Source organism: Aquarana catesbeiana, linkage group LG07, assembly GCF_042186555.1.
Source record: "Aquarana catesbeiana isolate 2022-GZ linkage group LG07, ASM4218655v1, whole genome shotgun sequence".
In the NCBI taxonomy this organism is placed as follows: domain Eukaryota; kingdom Metazoa; phylum Chordata; class Amphibia; order Anura; family Ranidae; genus Aquarana; species Aquarana catesbeiana.
In genome coordinates, this window is record NC_133330.1 from 70,711,679 (window position 1) to 70,727,568 (window position 15,890).

At 44.3% G+C, this 15,890-nt stretch overlaps 1 protein-coding gene across 1 annotated transcript in view; it reads left to right on the top strand.

Moving 5' to 3' along the window:
• FGD3 (FYVE, RhoGEF and PH domain containing 3) overlaps positions 1-15,890 on the top strand; it is a 375,576-nt gene that overhangs the window by 246,681 nt on the left and 113,005 nt on the right. Inside the window, exons 5-7 of the mRNA XM_073592317.1 lie at positions 5,985-6,074; positions 9,383-9,519; positions 11,358-11,514. Of these exons, the coding sequence (XP_073448418.1) occupies positions 5,985-6,074; positions 9,383-9,519; positions 11,358-11,514 (384 nt within the window). The remainder of the gene's footprint in view (positions 1-5,984; positions 6,075-9,382; positions 9,520-11,357; positions 11,515-15,890) is intronic.

A 15,890-nucleotide genomic window follows, 5' to 3' on the forward strand; every position in this document is an offset into this window, starting at 1 on the left:
ATGTCTGGTGAGTAATTGGTCACCCCCCCCCACAAGACTGATGCCAAAGTTCATCATGAAAGCAGAGCATCTGATACTGCAGGCTGATTTCTTTGACTAGTTTTAGGCCTCAGTAGTATGTAGGGTAGTGTACAGATATCAGTGGGATGTAGGGCAATGTACATAGGTCAGTAGTATGTAGGGCAATATACATAGGTCAATAGTATGTAGGGCAGTGTACAGAGGTCAGTAGTAGGTAGGGCGGTGTACAGAGGTCAGTAGTAGGTAGGGCGGTGTACAGAGGTCAGTAGTAGGTAGGGCAGTGTGCAGGGGTCAGTAGTAGGTAGAGCAGTGTACAGAGGTTAGTAGTATGTAGGGCAGTGTACAGGGGTCAGTAGTAGGTAGGGCAGTGTACAGAGGTCAGTAGTAGGTAGAGCAGTGTATAGGGATCAGTAGGGCAGAGGGGTCAGGAGGGTATGGTACTGGGGGGCCAGGAGAGCACAGTACTAAGGGCCCAGGAGGGCATGGTATTGGGGGGGGGGGGGGGGTCAGGAGGGCATGGTATGGGGAGGTCAGGAGGGCGCAGTACAAAGGGGCCAGGAGGGTATGGTATTGGAGGGTCAGGAGGGCACGGTGCAGGGAGGTCAGGAGGGTACAGTACTAAGGGGCCAGTAGGGTACAGTGCAGGGGAGGTCAGGAGGGTACAGTACTAAGGGCCCAGTAGGGTACAGTGCAGGGGAGGTCAGGAGGGTACAGTACTAAGGTGCCAGGAGGGTACGGTGCAGGGAGGTCAGGAGGGTACAGTACTAAGGGGCTAGGTGGGTATGGTATTGGGGTGCTAGGAGGGCAGAGTACAGGGGGGTCAGGAGGATGTGGTGCAGGCAGGTTAGGAGGGTATAACATTGGGGGTCAAGAAAGCACTTTTAGTTATGCAGAGTGGCACAGGGAAGCTGTCATGGCGGCGCTAAATGTCCTGATCCCCACCGGCCCACCTCTCACATATTACCTTCAAGTTTCTTGGATGGATCAGAGGGGGTGGGTCGGTCCAGAGGTCCGCACTGCAATAGCAGTAAACCTAAGACATTGGGCATGTTGGGTCACAAGGCCGAACCCTCCTGGGCTATTTCCAAGGCTAGCTGCACATAGGCAAGGGGCTGTCTCTGTAGGCTGGGATTAATTGAGCGCGCTCAGAAGCTGTAGGGGAAGACGGTGTCGGCAACCTGGGGATCTCTTTGCGATCCACCTCTCACCTGCTCACAGTCCACCTGTGGACCGCAAACGGGTTGTGGACCCGGGTCATACTGTATATGTAATCTATAAATACACACAGAAGTGGGATATATGGGTATTTTAACTAGGAGTCAGACATGAAGCTATATGAAGGGTGGAAGGGAGATATAAATCTTTTATATTAAAGTAGTACTAAAAGCTGAGACTTTTCATGGATATAATCATTTTAAATATAATGCACAATACTGGTAAAAGTTTACTGGAAATGTAATTGTACTGAAGGCCTCTTGAGCCCCTATAGAGAAAGAGCCTTGACTGATGAAGGCATGGCCAGGTGCCGGACAAGGTGGCTGAGTGGTTACCAAGGATTGGTTGAACTATGGGGGATGGGCTGGGCCTGAGCTCAGAAAAGTATTGCCCCAGGGAATTGCATGCTCACAGTATAACTGTGACTGGGACCGTCACATGTTATGTGTTGGATTTTAAATAAAGCTGTGGCCTTGCCCTTTCCAACCTAATGGTTGTAAGTGTGTTTATTTAATGGGGTGAGGGGGCAAGGGTGAGGGTTTCTATCCATTTATGTTACATTTGATTTGTACCTGGGCCCATTGTGCCTCAGCAATCATGCCTTCTATTACCTCAACCTTCTTTGTGTTCAGATGCTGACCTTCCCTGTCTTTAAAGTGATTTTTTTTTTTTTAAACAACAAACATGCTATACTTACCTGCTCTGTATAATGGTTTTGCACAGAGCAGCCCTGATTCTCCTCTTCTGGATCCCCAACTGATGCTTCTGGCTCCTCCTGCCTCCAGAGTACCCTAATAGCAAGCTGCAAAGTAGAGTATAGAGTACCCCTATAGCAAGGTAAAAAAAACTTCTGCCTTTAGAACTACTCACTTCCTGCCCTGGACTACATGTTCCATGAGCCATTGCTTCTCACACATTCACATTCACAAGTTCTCAGGACTTTCTGACATATGCAGATGGTGTGCTGAGCTGTATACAGTATGTTCACTGTATTTCCTGATATGTAAACAACTAATGCATTCTGTATGCAGGCCAACAAATCGGCTGACCAACGAATCAATTATGAAAATAGTTGACAACTATTTTCATAATCGATTAGTAGTCGATTAATCGATTAGTTGTTTCAGCCCTATAAAAATGTATATATATAGTTCAGACATTTCTGTCAGGTTCCCATGAAAGCAATCATGTTCTCCTGCGTAAAAATATATACAAAACCAAAACTTCTTTTTGGGGTTTTAGAGTGAGGAAGTGTTCACATATCTGTCATTTTTTTGCAGTCTATGGAGATTCACCATCTCTATTTGTTCTGGTGACAACTTTCTCAGGTATAGAAAATGATGGGAATTTTTAGAGTTGTCACAGAAACAGGAGGTGAGGGATAATCATCCAATGGGGACACCTGTTTCAGTGACAATTGACAGAGTAGATTTCCCCTCCCTTTGAAAAGATTTCCTGGTTACTTGCTGACAGTACATTTATTATATTTATTTTGTACAGGTATTTATATAGCACAATTTATGCAGCACTTCACAAACTGTACATTAAAACGATAGTATACCGCAAAAAAACAAAATAAAATCTTCCCCCCTGCAAGTTGAAGTGATTGTAATGTCTTGTTTTAAAAAACAAACAAACGTGTTGTACTTACCTCCTCTTCTCGGGTCCCTCTTTGCTGCTCCTGGGCTCCTCACTCCTGTCGAGTGACCCCACAGTCAGTAACTTCCTGTGGGGGCACTGGAGCCGAGTCACAGCTCCGTGTGTCCATTCAGACATGGAACGCCGACCCGCCCCACCCCCTCTCTCCCCTGATTGACTGACTGACTTTGATTGACAGGCGCCGGAGCCAATGCCGCTGCTGCAGTGTCTCAGCCAATCAGGAGGAGTGTCCTGGACAGCTTAGACATTCGTGGACATCGCTGGATAGAGATGGAGCTCAGGTAAGTAATTAGGGGGTACTGTGGAGGCTGTTGCACACATGGTTTTTTATCTTAATGCATTAAGATAAAACCTTCTGCCTTTACAACTCTTTTAGGACCATAATGTGCTAGTATGTTTCGCATGCTAGTACATTATGAAAGACTAGCCTTAACCGTTTGCCGACCGCCACCGGCAGAATGGCTCCCTTGCACGAATCGCTGTAGCTATACGGCGCCTGCCGCGGTACTGCCGCTGGGAACATGCGGTCGCTTCTGATAGAGCTAGAACGAGGATCTGTGTGTGTAAACACACAAATCCACGTTCTGGCAGGGGAGAGAAGACAGATCGTGTGTTCCTAGTATATAGGAACACCGATCGGTCACCTCCCCCAGGCAGTCCCATCCCCTTCACAGTGTTAACCCTTTTTTTTTTGCAAATATTGGTCCATTTATGAGCATCCTTTGTATTATATTCCTGTGTAATCAGACTATTTCAGTTTAAAAATGACTTAAGGCCAGAGTTGGTTCAACCAAAAGTTAACCAAGACAGAACCCTAGGGCCCCGTGTAAATGGTCAAAGCTGTACTTGCAAGTAGTTGATGTTTGATGGAGCAAGCCATGCAAGTACAGACAATGCAAATGGGGTGACAAAGCTGCTACCTTGCTCAGGGCAACCCTGAGAAAGCAGAAAATTAAAGGAGGCATTTAGATGGTTATGAAAACACATACCTATATATTCACATACTGCTCATCTCAAGTGCCATTTACAGTATTTACCATGCTTTAGAATATTCACCAGGCTAAAAGAGCAGAGGGCTGAGTGCTGTAGCAGAGTGCAAGCATTCTGCCATATTCTTTTACTAATCTTGCTATAGTATGCAGATATCCAAATGGTCTGCTGTAGGCTTTTGTACTTTAAACATCATCTTTGCTTCTCAGCAGATAGGTCTGTGTCTGTGGTTTTTACTTATAGAAAAGTGTGAGATCCTATATCTTAGCTTCTTCAGTCAAGGTTCCTCTTTAAAATCGTTGACTGAAAAGCGAACTACTTTAAGTTTTCTTCCCCATTTTCTTTAGCTTCAATAAATGAATACTTAATATCTTACACTTCAGATTGTTAAAACGCTAAATACGCAGTTAGGATGGATGCATGCAAATTCTTTTATCTGCCAAAACATTTGCAATTCTGTTCAGTTCCTCTTACATTTCATTAAATTGATGTGTTTTTTGACATCACTCTTCAGATCCCATAACTGTGAATCTTGCAATTATTTCAATTTCTGCAGTCTGCTTATGGCACTGTGAATGAGCTGTGATACAGTAATAAGGTCTTTTCTTTAAACCCCAACTCCAAGCTATTTTTCTTAAAGGTCCCCCAGCAGTAGGGGATTAAAGCAATAAATCTTCTCTACTCACTTGCTCTCCAGTGCTGTCCCCTGTAGTAATGCCTTTTCAGTAATAGATGTCCTCAGTTCTTTGGGTTGAATGATGCCCAGCAGGACGTCTTATGAGTGCAAGGTGGTATGGACCCGTCCACCTGACCTGCATTTTTAGTGTAATGCTTCAGAGAGCAGTGTTGACTTCGCCACCACACTCTACATCAGTGTTTCTCAACCTCAGTCCTCAAGTACCCCCAACAGGCCATGTTTTGGGAATTTCTCTTAGATAAAATAACTGTCCAAAATACTGAACCATTGACTCTGTTTTAAAGCACCTGTGCAAGATAAAGGAAAATCTGCAAACATGGCCTGTTGGGGGTACTTGAGGACTGAGGTTGAGAACCACTGCTCTACATCATAGAACAGTTGTGGAAACGAGGCGGAAAGTCCCCCGAACATCATGTAACTAGGCTGAAGACATCTTAAAAAAGGGGATGGAGGGCAAACAATTAGATTTATATTAATTGGTAAGATTCATCCTTCTGTACTGATGACTGTTGTCCCCCAAAAAGTGTTGGAAAATCCAAAATGTTATAGTTGCCACCAGAACAAAAGGTTAGGTGGGGATCTTCCAATGGGGACAATTATTCTGGGGACAACGGTCTAAAAGGGGAATTCTCCTAATTTTGGGAGATGTCCTCTAACTTTCTGTGCGTCTCTAGGACAGAAAGTGAAGGATACACTTCACATGACCTTATGATTGAATCAATAGGAAACATGGTAGTTTTAAAGGCAATTTCTTAAAATTAAAATAATAAAATATTTTATGCTCCTTGCTCTGTGCAATGGTATTGCACAAAAGAGCCTGAACCTCCTCTTTTGGGGCCTACCCACTGGCAATTTGGTTCCTTCTCTTCTGGGTCTGCCCCATACCAAGTGCTGTGGGGGTAGACGTGCGGGCTTGATCCCGAGATGTGCTGTGTGCATCTATTGACCCAGACAGCACACCTCGGCCCTGCCCACGCTTTTTACTCACAGGATTTGTTTGGCAGTAGCAGGAGCTTTTGGCTTCTGCTGCTGGGAGAGAAGACCATCAGATGGGCACAGCACTGGATCGATGCAGGGTAAGTATTTGGGGGGGGGGGTGGCACAGCAAGTGGCAAAACCTTTTACCTTTAGAACCACTTTCTTCTAATAGAGGATGCACGTAGGAGTATTTTTCAGTAGCATTCTTAATATTATCAGTGAATGGAACCATATAAAGAAGGTACAGGCAAGGAAATTAGTCCTTTTTTCATGTGAAAAATGAATTCTTAGATATCGGCATGGAGCCAACATCAACATGTTCCCAAATGTGTTAATTATTCCAGTAGATGTTTTCTGCAAAGTGTGAAAATTGTTCAAGCTGGTACAGACCTCTGAATGCAATTTCTACCCACTTGTTTTGCAGTGCACAGAAGCCCAGAAGCTGTTTAATATTGCAAATGAGCTGCTCCACACTGAAGAAGCCTATGTGAAAAGGCTACATCTCCTTGATCAGGTACAATACTGTTTATTTGGGATCCAAACAAATGTTGATGCTGTGGGTGCAGTACATCTGACCACTTGAGTAATACTACATACTGTTACAGGCTATTGAAAAATGGTAAAGGACTGAGAAGAAAATATATGTTGTTGCATAGTCATTAGCATGACCCTTTCCTAAGGATATTATGGTAGTTATAGATTTCTCATTTTCTCATCAGTGTCTCCTAAATATGGGTGCCACTTGTCGATTGCAATGCTTATTTCCTGCCAGTCCAGTCACTGACAAAGCTATACTATGCATAGCTATATGGTTAGTTAGACTGGAAGGAGGATGTAAGAGGGACAGTGGTAGCAGTCTGTTTCTGACAAGTGAGTGACAGAGAAGTCAACCAATTGTGTGTGAGGAGCATCTCCCTGCTTAGTCCTTTACTCTTCAATCAATATGAATTTGCACCTTGTACGTGCAGATTAGTTCAATTCAATACTGAATGAGAAAGTAGGCAGAGTAGTTACAGCTATTAGGTATGAATTATTTTTTTTAGGTATGAATTTTTTTTTTTTCCCCGCTGAGCAGGCAGATGACAGGTCTGTCGCTGCACACTGTGCAGCGACGGACCTGTCAGAGCACCGCTCTCCCCTATGAGGGATCGGATGACAACGGACCGTAGAGTCCGTCGTCACCCGATCTGATCCGAAAACGGATGGAAAAGTAGGTTTTTCCTCCGTTACACTTTTTCGGATCGGAGCGGGTCGGATGTCAGTGGACATGTCACCGCTGACATCCGACGCTCCATAGAGGTCTATGGAGGGTCCATTCAGGTCCGCCTAAAAAACTGACAGGCCAACCTGAACGAATCATTCATGTGAAAGAGGACTAACTTAAAGAGTTTTTAACTTTTAAAAAACGCGTACAAAAAAGCACAAGATATGAATATATTCAGTAACTTCCCGGTATAGTGTCAACTGCCTAAAGCAAATCATGACTGTGATAAAATGACAAAAAGCACTTGGACATCTCCAAAGGAAAAGAAACACAGCGCCTCCTAAGTGCAGTATTGGTAAACCATTTAATTATAAGTCAAAAGTGAAACTACTGACAAAGGGAGCATAAACACAAGCATGATAGTAATCCTGCAGCAAAATCTGGGGGTGGTTTTCTCCTAAACGTCCGTGTCTCTGAAGTGCAGCTGACACCTTGTGCAGGTGGATTCCAGCATTCGCAGCATGTCTGCCTATCTCTTACTCTATTAGCTTTTAGACAATCTCTGAAAGCCCTTCTCTTCAGAGAAGCCTACTCTACCCACACCTAACAACTGTATTTTCTTTTTCTCCATCAGCTCACCCCCCACAGTTATCACCTTTTGTTTCAATTAACTCTCCCTTCTAGATTGTAAGCTCTAACGAGCAGGGACCTCTGATCCCTCCTGTGTTGATTTGTATTGTAATTGTACTGTCTGCCCTCATTTTGTAAAGCGCTGCGCAAACTGTTGGCGCTATATAAATCCTGTATAATAATGGCCATGGCAAGGGGAGGGCTGGCAGCCTTAGGCCTGTGGGGGCAAGTCCAGTCAAGTGGCCCATTGAACCACCAAATCAGCTCACCATTCATGCCCAGCTGGTTTTTCAATGCAGCCTCACCAGTGCTCATCAATGCCGCCCCATCAGTGCCCATCAATGCCGCCTGATCAGTGCCCATCAATGCAGCCTCACCAGTGCCCATCCAATGCAGCCTGATCACTGGGGTGGGGTAAATGGGGTGTATGGGGGGGATGAGATGTGGGGGTCAGCTGGGGCGTGTCAGAGTCTCTTATCTGGCAGATCAGCTTGCACGCCACGGCCAACGCCCAGCCCCACAGCCCGAGCCAGTCACGCACACCCTGCCTACAAGACTCTGGTCTCTGGGGGTTGTAGTTTCCTCTGCGCTGCTTGGGAGCTTGAGTGTGGACTACAACTCCCGGAATAGAACAGCGCCTGGCCACCGCAGCCGTACCCCCGGCCAGACTTCCTACAGAAGAAAAAAATGGCAGCGGGCAGCAGGCGCCGGCCTTTTTTTAACATAAGTTAGGGCGGCCTGGGGGGCAATTGCCACTCTTCTGCCCACCCCTCTACTGGCCATGGCCCGAGGAAGGAGCAAGCATGCTCCAAACGCAAAGCCACCTCCTCTCACCCTGCATCCGGAAGTGATGTCATATCCGATCGCCCCTGTGTTCCCTGCTGTTCTCATAGGCTGCGAATGCTGGAATCCACCTGCACGAGCTGTCAGCTGCAAAGTAAAATAAGTGTTTAAATCAGAACTATAGGCAAAACATTTTTATTTTTTATTTTGGATAGAGTGAAGGAGGGTTAATAACCCCTATCATCTGTGTCCCATTGGGGAGATTTCCCTTCACTTCCTGTCCCATAGCCAAAACAGGAATTTTAAGGAAATCTCTCCAAAGTAAGGGAATCCCTGGTTGTCAGCAGGGTCTTCAGAACTAGTGCCCCATTGGAAAATGCCCCCTCTATTCCTGTTCGGGTGACAACCCAAAACTTTGGGATTTGGGAAACACTCTTGGTGATAATGGTAAATAGGTCAAATAGAGAGGGCGAATCTCCCTAACACGGGCACAGACAGCAATAAAAACCTGGTTAGATGCTCTAATCTCTCTTCACTCTATCCAAAACTAAAAAAAAAGTTGCCTTTAGTTATACTTTGTCTCTATTATGTCATTTAGTACTGCAGATCATTTTTTATTGATCATTATCCAGGAGAGTTAAATTTCTAGCAAATCTAATGGGATACATGATGTATTTGGCTGTGGAAACTCTGCCATTAAAAATGAAGCATATCAGCCTCCTGGATCATCCAGGAATCGCCCCACTATATCTGTTTAGCAGTGCTTTGTATGGAGACTTACTAAGATTTATTTGGGTGAGTGATTATAATTAATAATATGGTTTAGTTGAGAATTTCCTGACTTTTGGCCAAGACCTCCATATATGCTGTGCCGGGCCTTCCTGTCCGCATCCTGTAGCAACTGGGTGAAGCATCAGGTACAAGTAAGGCTAATCGGGATGGAACCAATAAACCATCTTAGCAACACCTTAATTGCTTCAATAATTGAGGTACAGTAGTTTGTAAATGTCTTAGCTGCTATTTTATGGCATTGCGCCGATTCTTTCTCCTCCCCCAAGTCCGGTCCCATGTTTTTCTATTCTAATAGAATATTGACTGCTTGTACTGTATTACCAATTTGTGTGTAGTTTCTGTTTCCTTGACCTCTATAAAATGCCCATATTCTGTAAGTATTTGTGAACTTTTGCTAAATTAAACTATTTCAGGTATTCTGCACAAAATTAGCTGCAGCGGGAATTCCGCCTGATGTGACGACGGGTATATTTTCTAATATTTCATCCATCTACTGCTTTCATGGCCAGTTCCTGTTGCCTGAACTAAAGACACGGATTACCCAGGAATGGTGCGTTCCTTAACTCTTTTCCCATCTGCCAATTAAACATTTTAGTACTCTAGTAGTGGCAAGCGGTTAAAAATTGTCATACCTAAACTTCAGCTTTCATAAAATAACCTGTTTGAACAGCCAAAGTTAATGTAATGTTCCTTTAGGTTTGGAAGCTTTTGGTCATGTCCGTGCCCATTATTTAAAAAATTCTATATTTGGGTTTATAATTTGCCTGTGGTTTTGGTTTTAAGTACGCCATTACTAGTCCAGAAAACGACATCATTAAGTCAGTTAAAGTGGTTGTAAACCCTCTCATATACCCAGTGAAGTGAATAGCTTCAGGTGATACACAGAGATGAAACAAATCCTCCTACACAAGTTTTACTTGTTTATCTGCAGCCTTCTCTTCCCTACACCCCTTCAAAAGGGCAGAATCTTGTTCAAATCCTTCTCCATCTGTTAGTATCACAGAGGAGGGGGTAGAGAGCTGCAGTTAGTGTGTGAGAGCTGATTGGAGAAAAGGGACACACTCCCCTCCACACACAGCACAGGGACGAAGGAAGGATATAGAGCTGTGATCTGAATAGTCAAGCTATGTGTTGAGCTCCCTCCCCATCACAAATTTATCACATGTGTTGGGAAAACTCCTTAGGATTGACTCATGCTGATAACGTAGGAACGAAGCACCAAAAAGAAAGGACACTTAGGCCTGGTTCACACCTATGCATTTTTTAGTGTGTTTTCAGTTTATCAGAAACACACTACAGTCAATTTAACATGGTTGTCTATGGGACAGGTTCACATCTGTGCATTTTATGGAAAGGGCCAGAGATTTATTTTTCTGGTTTTTGGTTCCATAGACTTCAGTGGATCAAAAATGTGTATTAAAAAACGCAAAATGCACCTGCAATATGCAAATTGCAACCTGCATAGGTGTGGACCAAGCCTTAGAGCTTTGGAGAGAGAGAGATAAATAAACACTGAAGATATGTGCTTTTTTCAGTTTTCATGACTGAGGTTTACGGCCACTTTAAATCTGAATATCACAGCTTCTGCAAATTAAATGTGACCTATGAATGGAGAGAGCAGACCTTTCAATCATCTGTCCATTCTCCATTCATGGATTCTGTTTCATTTATTGAAGCTGTAGTAATGGCTTCTATGAATGGAGGAGCTGGGCAGAAAGGGTGGGCTTAGACGAGTACTCTTGATGAGAGACTGACAGCTCCTCAGTTCTAGCAACCTCCGCTGCACCAGAAGACTACGGTGGCAAGGATGAGGGGTGGGGGTCAATGGAGTATGGAAAATTTTCCACTGAACTATAGAAGACCGTAGCACAAGGTACACTTAATGCAAGTAATGTCCTTTGTGCTATATTGTTTTTATTTTTTTTGTAGGTAAACTTTGGCTTTAAAGAGTTCCTTTTTACAGACAATTTATTTAACCAACAATCTTTCCATATGATTATATGGATGCAACCAGATTGGATGTGATGTAGGGAGCTCTAGCAGATTCAAAGATGTCATACTCTTAATACGCTATAGAATTCCTCCTTCCTACCCTGTTAGCTACATAAAAGGTTATGTAAGAAAGTTAAGGGAGGAAAAGAGGAGCTGGGCCAGCACAAAGAACAATTAGACACTCCCAGAACAGGAGAGGAGGGGGCTGTGCTAGAGAATTGGCTCTTCTTTAAGTAGTCAGTTTTTCTAGGAAGACAAAAGGCACATTGCAAGTAAGCAAAAAATAAAGTGTGGAAAGGAAACACTGCAAGTAAGCATTTAAAATACATGACTTGTCTGTGCTATTGTGTGCAATTTTTATATTGCTGACAGGCTTTCTTTAAAACAACTTTCTAGGAGTACAAACCCACGGATTGGAGATATCCTACAAAAGCTGGCGCCATTCCTTAAGATGTACGGAGAATATGTAAAGAACTTTGATAAGGCTATGGATATGGTAAATACCTGGACTCAGAGGTCTCCTGTCTTCAAAGAGGTTATCAGCACTATTCAGGTATCATGACTCACTGAATCTATTGCCATAATTGTTATCTTTAATGTCTTAAATATAGTGCTGCGCTCACTTTGTTCCACCGCTTAGGGTTTCAGACAACCCCGTCTGCTTGTAGCACAAGTGTTTGATGCCGACAACCGTTCATTGTCTGTGATCTCTTGCTTTCAAAGTCCAGGACACAGGAGAGGCTTAGGTCCTGTCCTTGTGGCTTTTCTCTGTAACACTGGGACCACCTGAGTGTCAGTAAGTTCAGCATTCTAGGTTGCCAAGGAAAAGAAATCTGTTCTCCGGAGGCAAAATACATTTCCTTGACACAAGAAGTTCAGGGGGTGTTAGGTACGTGGTAACTGTGGCAGCCTGAGGCTCTGTAAGGGAGACCCATGGGCAGCGCTGTATCTTGGCCTAGGCCAACTAGAGTAACACTTTACAGGAGGAGGCAGCAAAAAAGCTCCTCACTCCCCCCAACCCGCACAAAAAAAGCCCCTTCTCCTGGCTCCTGCACAAAAACATACAGCTCAGCCCATACAAACCGGTGACAGGCTGGTAGTAGTTGTCCACTGGTATTCCAATGTAATCTCACATGGAGCAATTACCTGGGGTTCGGGACAGATGATCACTCCAGGACACAAACAGCTTGTGTCCAAGGACAGTCATCTGTCCCTCACTATAGATAATCATTCCATAAAGTGATTACATGTAAACATTGAGGATGGCTGCAGCTGCTGTCAGCCTTTCATTGCTTTGAACAGCCTTAGCAGCTTCAACTGTCTGCAAGCACCTGAAAATCCAACTGCAGGAGTCCACTGCAGTTGAGGTGGAGCTCTAAGAGCAAAAGGTGGAGCATCAAGAGGAGGGGGTGTGGTTTACAGATGACAGGGTGGGCATTAAACAGGAAGGGGTCTGGCCTTGACAGGAAGTGGTGGGTCATATTTAAATTAGGGGGTGTACGAGTTTAGTCAGGCTTAGGGCAGCACAAAACCTAAATACACCACTGCCCATGGGTGCAGACCTTTGCAGTTTGCACAATGAACGCTAATAGCCCTCTGTACCAGTTTACCAGGCCCATCAAAGACCTGCAGACTAAGGGCCCTTTCACACGGACGTGTCCGTATACCGGCTCCGCTTTGCTCAGCGGAAGATCGCTCTGTCGATCCCTGCTGAGCAGGCAGATGACTTGTCAGTCTCTGCACGCTGTGCAGGGACCGAGCTGTCAGAGCGCCGCTCTCCTCTATGGGGGATCGGATGAAGACGGACCGTAGAGTCCGTTTTCATCCGATCTGATCCGCAGACGGATGGAAAAGTAGGGTTTTCCTCCGTCATCAGAATCCGAGCATAGCGGAGACTGATGTCATCGGATGTCAGTGGATGTTCATCCGCTGACATCTGCTATCCCATAGGGATACATATATGTCCGTTTTTCATCCGAAAACGGATGGATGAAAAACGGACATATTCTATCCATGTGAAAGGGGCCTTAAGTATAAAATGGAAAGCACTGTATATTTCCATGGCCAACAAAGTCATTCTGAATCCTCTATCACTATCAAATGATTTATATTCCTTAAATGGAAATATGGACAAAATGAAAAATGACATGTATGGTGTAGTCTGTCACTATTATTAACACGGCCATTTTTATTTCTTCATAACATCATTTTATTACCTGTTAGCCCTGCTCCATCTATCTGTGAACCACCTGTCATTTGGTCTCAAATAAAGAGAATTTTTTTTAAAGAGCAGCCGTCCAGAATCTTTTTATCTCATAATCCTGCCAGTAGTTCTGTTATTTTTCTATTTTATTAAAAAGAATGACAGTGCTGCTCCTTCTGCAGTAAACTCACTACAGTATTGTCACCCTGTGAGCAGTGCAGTCTTAGCTAGGCATGTAGTTTTAGATGGTATTAAGTAAATGACAAACACTGGCAATGCTACATGGCTTGTTCCAACTTGCTGTACTTTTGCTAGAATGCTTGATCTGTATGTAAGTGTAGGTTTATTAATATAGGTAAAGACCTGCAAAAAAAAAGAAAGTACCGGTAATTCATATACTAAATACATCATTACAATTATTAAAGCAATTAAAGTGTTCTACTCACCTGCTCTGTGCATATTGCGGCCCTAAACCTCCTCTTCTGGGGTCTGCCATCTGTGCTGTGGACTTCTCTTCTTCTGTGTCTGCCCCCATAGCAAGCGCTTGCTTATGGGGACAACCTCCCAAACCATGCTTTCTGTGTCCATAGACACGCACACACAGCGCCACTCAGCCCCGTCACCCACTCCCTCCTCTCAGGATTTGATTGATGGCACCTTTATGGACCTTGCTTTGTGCACTGGTCCAAATCATTTGGTGGAGGGGGATTTATGGTGTGGGATTGTTTTTCAGGGGTATAGCTCGGCCCCTTAGTTTCAATGAAGGGAAATCTTAAGGCGTCAGCGTAGCATACTAGCTCATTATGTAATGCTCACCTGAGTTCGAAGCCCTCGCTGCGGTGCCCGTACACCACTCCGGCAGCCGACATCACTCCTGGGGGTTACTTCCGGGTATTGCGGCTCTGGCGCTGTGATTGGCCAGAGCCGCAAAGACAACACTCCCGCGCACGGTAACGGCATTCACTGAAGCCAGGGCACTTACGTGCCCTGGCTTCAGTTTGTGTCAGTGCGCATGTGCTGAAGACGTCGGCACATGCAAATACACGGGATATCTTCTAAACCGTGCAGGTTTAGGAGATATCCAGGGTAGCTACAGGTAAGCCTTATTATAGGCTTAACTGTAGCACAAAGTGGTCTGTAAGGGTTTACAACCACTTTAAGAGTTCCCTTCACTGAAGCTAAGGGGCCAAGCCCAACCTCTGAAAAACAATCCCACACCAGTTTTTATTGAAAATCCTGTAAGTGTGTTTTTATTGGGGCCTTTTAATAAATAGTGAAACGGAGAGCACCATGTATCCTTTATTTGATATTGCATGACATTGGAGCCATATCTAAAGAGGAAATATCAAGTGGTATTGCTGGAGTGGAGGAAGAAGAAAAGTAGCGGGGATCTGTATAGGAGAGATCATTATCTCAATCCATTTGATTCACCTGGGAGGCTGATTATTTGAGAGCTGATACAGAGTAGCAGGTCAGATGTGGAGGAGTGAGAGTAAAGAAATTTTCTGAGTCTTCATGACTCATTGTTGAGGTGAGCAGGTATAACGGCTGGTGATGGTGTGCACATTTTAGATGTGGGAACCCTAGCAGGGGTTCCCGGGGATTAGTGGCATGATGAAGTCCTATTGAAAGAAAGAGGAGGCTGACAGATCCCACAGCCACAGACATGTAATTGTTCATGGAGTGATTACCTGCGAATGATCAGCCCTGGTTACAAACAGTCTGCATTCAGGGATAATCGTTTGCAGGTAATCACTGCTTGAGCAATTACATTGCAATTACATTACAAACGTGAATGGGACCTAGACCCACCAATGTCTTCCCTGCAATCTACTGCAGCTACTCAAGCACAGATCCTGCTTGATTAGCTGCTCACCTGGCTACAGTATCTGGGGAATGACCACTCAGAAACCCAAAAGTGATGAAGTGCTAGTCTCTTCCAGGTTCATTTATCTCAGAGGAAATGGGGGGAACAGTTGTTCCCTGAGCTCCTCTTGTTCTCCATCCTGAAGTAAATTACCCCTTCCCGGGCTCCCTGGGAGCCACAGGAGGCAGCACCAACAGGAGGGTTGGTTCAGACACTTACACATACCAACTTTTTGAGATGGGAACGAGGGACACCTATTAGCAAAAGTATGCAGGCATAGGACACACCCCTGCCACACCCCCTTAAAGGAGAATTATACAAAAAAAAAAAAATAGTTAAACCCACAAGTGTATTTGTAGGAACTACTATTCCTTTATATTAGGTTTTGACATTTACAGATACAGCAATTTAGAAACTGGATGAAAGGTATAGCACTGGGAAACACTTTTTTTTAAACATAAATAGTGCATTTTATATACAACTATATAGATCAGACCAAATGAGGAGGAAAGAGGGACAGAGGGACATTTGTTCCAAATCAGGGACAGTCCCTCGAAATCAGGGACAGTTGGGAGCTATACTTACCCTTTTTTAAGCCTTGTGTATTGTATAATCTCTAAATGTGGCTTGACTTGATTGAAAAGGAACAATAGCTCTAACTAAAAAGTTTCTGCCACTGGCAGTCTGTGCAGTATGGAGCCACAGAAGTCCACCCTGTCAGATGGTGTGGTGTCAAAACTTACCTAGATGGATAATATCAGAGCCCTTCCCCTATATCTTGATTGGTGTACTGTCACATGTGGGAGGTCACTTGCTTCCCCATACCTGAAAACCTTGCTCAGCTAGAGTAAGGTTGCTC